This window comes from Leiobunum rupestre, chromosome 2 (genome assembly GCF_980474605.1).
Source record: "Leiobunum rupestre chromosome 2, qqLeiRupe1.1.hap1, whole genome shotgun sequence".
Classification (NCBI taxonomy): Eukaryota; Metazoa; Arthropoda; class Arachnida; order Opiliones; family Sclerosomatidae; genus Leiobunum; species Leiobunum rupestre.
Genome location: NC_143385.1, coordinates 10,133,286 through 10,139,489, shown reverse-complemented (window position 1 = coordinate 10,139,489; position 6,204 = coordinate 10,133,286). Strand labels below are relative to the sequence as shown.

The 6,204-nt window shown below is 33.4% G+C and overlaps 1 protein-coding gene across 1 annotated transcript; it reads right to left on the bottom strand.

Moving 5' to 3' along the window:
* Positions 1 to 628: 628 nt before the first annotated feature.
* LOC149956058 (uncharacterized) lies at positions 629 to 3,588 on the bottom strand. Its single transcript, XM_090164596.1, has 2 exons — positions 2,989 to 3,588; positions 629 to 2,260 (listed from the first exon to the last, which is right to left on the bottom strand). Exons 1-2 carry the CDS (start codon positions 3,457 to 3,459, stop codon positions 2,057 to 2,059), a joined length of 675 nt encoding a protein of 224 aa, XP_090020722.1. The 5' UTR covers positions 3,460 to 3,588; the 3' UTR covers positions 629 to 2,056.
* Positions 3,589 to 6,204: the final 2,616 nt, after the last annotated feature.

Below are 6,204 nucleotides of genomic sequence, written 5' to 3'. Positions count from 1 at the left end.
ACGAACAGGGGCGACGCCAGAAAATATTTATGTTAACCTTCAATTTGTTACATATTTAGAATTAAACCAACAAGATTACTTCTAGGAACTATAGATGGCGACAAAACCCGCCAACATTTATTATTTTAAATGGCTTGGTGAGATGTTTAGATATTTCTCAATTTCTGTGAAAACGTCTTTGGTGAATATCTTTTGAACCAATGCGTCGATTTTAATAATTCCAACACTTTCTAAATATAAATCAACCCCGGCGAACACGACAATCGGGTTTAAAATGACCTGAGATCAAAAATAAAAAAGTTGACACCCCCTCTTTTAGGCCAAAATAGGCCAAATTATAAGTGTATCCCGAAAATGATTTTTGCCAATTTGTAGCTAAACATTTTATTAATCTATTACCGATGTCCGCTTCACCTTAATGCAACTATAAAAGAAATGACGGGCAAAAATGTTAGAAATCTCCCACGGGCAAAGACTTTTTGAACAGAGTGTACAACCCTGGGCACCACTTAGGCTCGTTTCAGTTGCATAGTCTACTAGATACTTCTTAAAAATATGAGCCAAAAAGGGGCCATTGTTAAACACAATAATATCTTTATTTCAATCAAAACTGACTGATGTACCGTGTTAGAAATATAATTGTGTATCAATCCTCAGCTTTGACCAATTTATTAACTGCCTTAAATGTCATAGTGTTGTTTAGGGGACTCAAAAGAAAAATAGGGTCTTTTAAGTATTCCAAGTTCCTTACAAATTAAACATTATGGAATAGTGGCCTTTAAATAGCTATGGAATTATTGTGTTTTTTCACCGCAAGTTTTAGTTTTTGACTGACTAGTGGTAGCGTCTTTAACTAATATAACTTTTTAATAATGAAGAAATTACGGTTAAGTGTTACTTTCAAGTGAAAGTTTCATTTTACCAGTATTTATTTGCAGTAAGCAAATTTACAATCATAACTCACAGCGATTGTTCTTGGAGTGTCCTTCAGTGACCCTAAAATTAACTTTCCCCAAACAAGACTAAAAAGCGGGCGTCAAGTTCTCAATTTTCTTGTTCTATGACTATGAGCCATAGCCCATAGGTATTGGTACATTGTACTCACTAAAAAAAACCAAAATACCACAATAGAATACAAACTCTCTCTCTCTAATACATGTACTAAAAATATAGCGGCAGCCTGTATGCGCAATTGTAGAAAGTTACACAGTACTGATACCAAATACACTTAACAATACAAGTTGAAATCTCTTTTTTTAACTCAATATTTTACTGTCCTGTTTATATGAGTGTTTTGATGGATGATAACTAAACTACTGCACTTATATGAGAAGACAGGTTTTGGAGGCATCAAAAACGTCTGAATGCAGTGGCATAAATAAGGGAGTTTAATTTTGAGGGGGGGGGCATCGTATTGGGCATCCTATTGGTTATATATTATCTGGGTTGCCACAAAATTGTCAGATTCAAATTCCCTGACAATTTTAAGAGATTTTCCATGACTTTTTTAAGGGCAAAATTTATATTTTATATTTTACTTTAATTAAATTTAAATGGACTTGTATTTCAATAAAAAGGCTATTGAAATGTTGAAAAACTTTGCCATACTTTCAAGGAAATAAATGATATATCATAGAATTTGTCATAGATCTAGAGTAAAATTACCTTCAAAAAGTGTCAAGAGAAAATTTAATTCCCTGATGATTTACAAATTCTTAAAATTTCATGACTTTAAATTTTAAGCCCATTTTTAAATTCCCTGATTTCCCTGACATGTGGCAGCCCTGATTATTATTATGCCTCCCCTTGGAGCCGCACCTGACGTTTTAGCTCATTTTGAAGCTATAACTGTACTAATTTTCTCCCCGAAAATTATATAGATTAGGAAAATGCAAATTTCTATCCAATTTTTAGATTAAAATATCAACATCAACAAGAGCAAACAGTCACCTAACTAGAGCGGGTTTAAGATGTTCCTGATTTTTCAAATGCCAAAATATTTGGACAAATAGGCATTTTTGGTGTTTGATAAACCTGTCTTTTAAATTATAAGTCACTATACTATATAATTCGGTTCAGGTTGATGGCATTTTGCATCCGTTGGGCTTTTCTCCAATAGTTCGTGTTGCAATTGTTGCTGGCCTTTTTTTAGCAGCGCTGCGTCTCTAGACCTTAGAAAATGAGATAATCCAATATCTTTGAGTAAACGAGACGTTGTAGATTCACTCAGATTAGGAAAATTGTCATCCGCATTGATGGCCTGTAAAATTGAGAGTTATGAGCGTAAAAAGTAAAAGAAGAGATAGAAATGTCCTTTTTAAAAATCTACATTACTGCCAATAAATAAGTTTTAATTTATGTTCACAAATGAAATTTCATAAAACGTATTTGTTTAGTTAATTTAAAATTTTACTCCCCAAAAGACCATTTCCCGCACATAACATGACAGGCCCAATGATGAAATTAACAAAATATTTAATTCAAAGTATCTAGGGAAAATTTTTAATAACAGTGACCGCACAAATTTGAAGGCAATGTATAGCTTGTTTTATACAATGGCTACTAATTGTGAAACCTTTGTGTATGCTTAGAGTGAGTTATACGTTTTCAAGTACTAGTTATGTGTGTCTCGACATGATGGGCCTCGAACCCTTTGTTGGGCATATAAACGAACTTAACTTAAAGTCAGTCAAAATAATAGTTTTGGCATTTTAGGGGAGTCAAAACATACAATATTAAATAGTCAAAGCTATTACTTTGAAATCTACAAGTTCTAGACTAAGCTTTTGCCCAAATTAACTGCCAGTTCTACAGTCGGGCAGATTGTCTAAAAATTATGTCCTCACTTATTTTTAACAGAATCAAGTACTTAGTGTCACGAATGCTAGGTTTTGTATGCAGCATTTCTTTTAAAAAGAGGCTAACTGATATTTTAATAATATTGACAGTATTATAGTTTTCTACAAAAACATTTCCTAAAATGATTACCAGCATTATTTTTTTCACTGTAGGTACTTCATTCTTCTGAAAGAAACCTTGTACAATATTGCGTATACCAGAAACAATAAAATCGCTATAAAGCTCTTTTCTTGTTTTCCTTTTCCTTTTTGCAGTTTTCATCAGCCGCAAAGGCGAGGGTGGTTTACCACTGTTTTCTTTAGTTTCCTTCCTTATTCTGTACACTGTTCTAACTGAACATCCAGTGAGCTTAGAAGTTTTTCTAATGGAACTTTCAATAGTTTCTGCTGGAAACATAACACGCAGACCAATAAACACATTTAATATAATTTGTTTTGATTCACTACTTAATGGCTTGCCAGATTGTAACGGGCAAAATATTTCTGGAATTTCTTCATCTTGAGGTAAGGGTATTGACAACTTTGGTAATGAATCAAGAGTCATTCCTTCCAGGTTCATGTGCTTTAAACTGTCAATATTTTGAAATTTCACAGTCTCCATATTATAATTGGGCACTAAGAAATATCGCTTCCGAAGATGATTACGAATCAGTCATAGCTATATTTTACTTTTAATTTACTAGATTTTTTTAATGCCCTGCCGAGCGAAGAGAGTAAAATAATAATCAATTGACAAAATGACAAGAGTCCGATGAAATATCGTCTGCTCATGCCAGATTAAAAATGGCAATGAGCAACCTTGGAAATAAGGTTTTTTTTAAGTGGTCCTTATGGGGACGAATTCTCATTTTTCAGAATTCCCATTGCTCCGAATTCCCATTTCTCCGAATTCACATATATCCGAAACCCTACTCTCGGACTAGTAGTATTTTTGGGGTGATAAATATTTAAAAACCTACTACGATACCTACTCTCAGACTATATTTTTGGGGTGATAAAAAAAGTTAGCGATTCCTATCTACTAGTTATCTATTAGTTCTACTAATTACTTATGACTAGGCTTTCTAATTTTTATTTATAATGTAAAAATTCATTTATTCAAAGAAACTTAAAAATAATATAATAAATAGATACACGAATATATTTTATTTTTATTTTTTATTTTCCAATTTAGAGCTGCTAAAGGCATAGCCTAAAACCATAAGTTTATAAGACCTTAAATATCAGAAATAAATTAGTTTACTAATGAAAAATCGAAAATAAATAAATGTTATCATAAGTAACATAATACCCCTAAGTATGACATTAGGAAAATGTTCTACTACATCCTTTCTTCACAGTGACGTCAAATTATTTTCGAAATAGCGCCACTTGGTAGCGGCGGCATGAACTAATCTAACCCAACTTCCGGGAACGTGATTCCCGCAGTTTTGAAAACAGTCATTATTTAGGCTTAAGGCGTATAGCCGCACTAATTTCGTTTTCGCCACGGAAACTTTAACAACGGAAGAAATTAAAGAAATTGAATGTATTTTCCCCAACAATATTAAATCGTTATATCGGGCCAAGAATGTATTTATTTATACCTAGGGAGAATGTCTATGTCGAGACGGTTTTTAGCCTTTCTCTCAATCATTACACGCCTAATTTAAAATAGTACAGGCATGGGCGCCTGCACGTGCTCATCAGCTCGAGACCGTGCGTGCACTTGACCGCGTGAAGCGGCCTCAAATGCGCTATTTTAAATCAGACCTGTAATAAAATGGCAGCTCTCACAAATAAGGATATAAAAGAGTGTACATGATTCTAAATTTGAACTCTGACTCCTTTTCGATGACAAATAAAAAAAATCAAATACCTATTAACTAAATGTATGTTAAAATAGCAGATGACTTCCCTAAAACTTGCAGCTTAAACAGTTACATTTTTTCAATAATTAACACGCAGCTTTCATACATTCAAATGTAAATTCGACCAGTAGGTGGCGATACGTCTAACCAAAATTCTCACTAAGCCTAGGTATCATTTTGGGAGTTTAACAAACTCTGGTAGCATCGTAGTAGGTTTTTAAACATTAATCACCCCAAAATAATACTAGTCGGAGAGTAGGGATTTCGGAGATATGGGAATTCGGAGAAATGGGAATTCGGAGAAATGGGAATTCGGAGAAACGGTCTTTCAAAGAAATGGGAATTCGGAGAAATGAGGCTGCCCCTTGTGAATTATTAAACTGGTCCTTATTACCAGTGACCCCCTAGCGTATGAATTATTAAACTGGTCTCATATAAAATGTTCTAATAATACTTGATTGTCAGGATAGAGAAAGTGAAATACACTTATTGGGCTCCTGAGTACGCACTTATATTACGTACACTCTGTTCAAAAAGTCTTTGCCCGTGGGAGATTTCGAACATTTTCGTCCGTCATTTCTTTTATAGTTTCATCAAGTCGAAGCGGACATCGGTAATAGATTAATAAAATGTTTAGCTACAAATTGGCCAAAATCATTTTCTGGATAGATTTATAATTTGGCCTATTTTGGCCTAAAAGAGGGGGTGTCAACTTTTTTATTTTTGATCTCAGGTCGTTTTACACCCGATTTTCGTGTTCTCCAGGGTTGATTTATATTTAGAAAGTGTTGGAATTATTAAAATCGACGCATTGGATCAAAAGATATTCACCAAAGACGTTTTCACAGAAATTGAGAAATATCTAAACATCTTACCAAGCCATTTAAAATAATAAATGTTGACGGGTTTTGTCGCCATCTATAGTTCCTAGAAGTAACCTTTTTTGTTTAATTCTAAATATGTAATAAATTGAAGGTTAACATAAATATTTTCATGTGCTCATTTGAGAAACGAACAGGGGTGACGCCAGAAAATATTTAGGTGTAGACAAAGATTTTTAAAAGTTCCTCAAATACTAAAAAATTACATTTTTAGAAGTTTTTTTTATATATTGAAAATAGTTTTAAATTTATTTTACAAGTGTTAACTAACTTTAAAATATAAATTTTAAATATAGTGTTTATTTTAGTTACAAATTTGAAAAGTCGAGAAATTTTATAAATTTTTTTATAATGTTGCGGTTTTTAAACTTTTACAATTAACTAATGTCGCAGCAGCGCGTGAAAATTGGATTTGGCGCCACGTTGGAATAAGGCTTTGAGCATTTTCAGGAAGTTAACTAGAAATCGCCGGGGCAGCTCCAGACTAACTTATGGGTGGGCACCGTATTGGTTTTATATTGAAAAACGTAAATAAATAAAAACCTACAATCCCGTGTGGTATATATCAATTGTTAACCTCCCCCCCCCCATGGTGCCGCCCCGGGTAATCAGCAA

Excerpts from the sequence above, each read along its gene's own strand:
- LOC149956058 (XM_090164596.1), bottom strand. The coding sequence starts at position 3,459 with ATGGAGACTGTGAAATTTCAAAATATTGACAGTTTAAAGCACATGAAC. Across the intron at positions 2,261-2,988 it reads CAGTGAAAAAAATAATGCTG|GCCATCAATGCGGATGACAA; the intron begins GTAATCATTTTA and ends TCAATTTTACAG.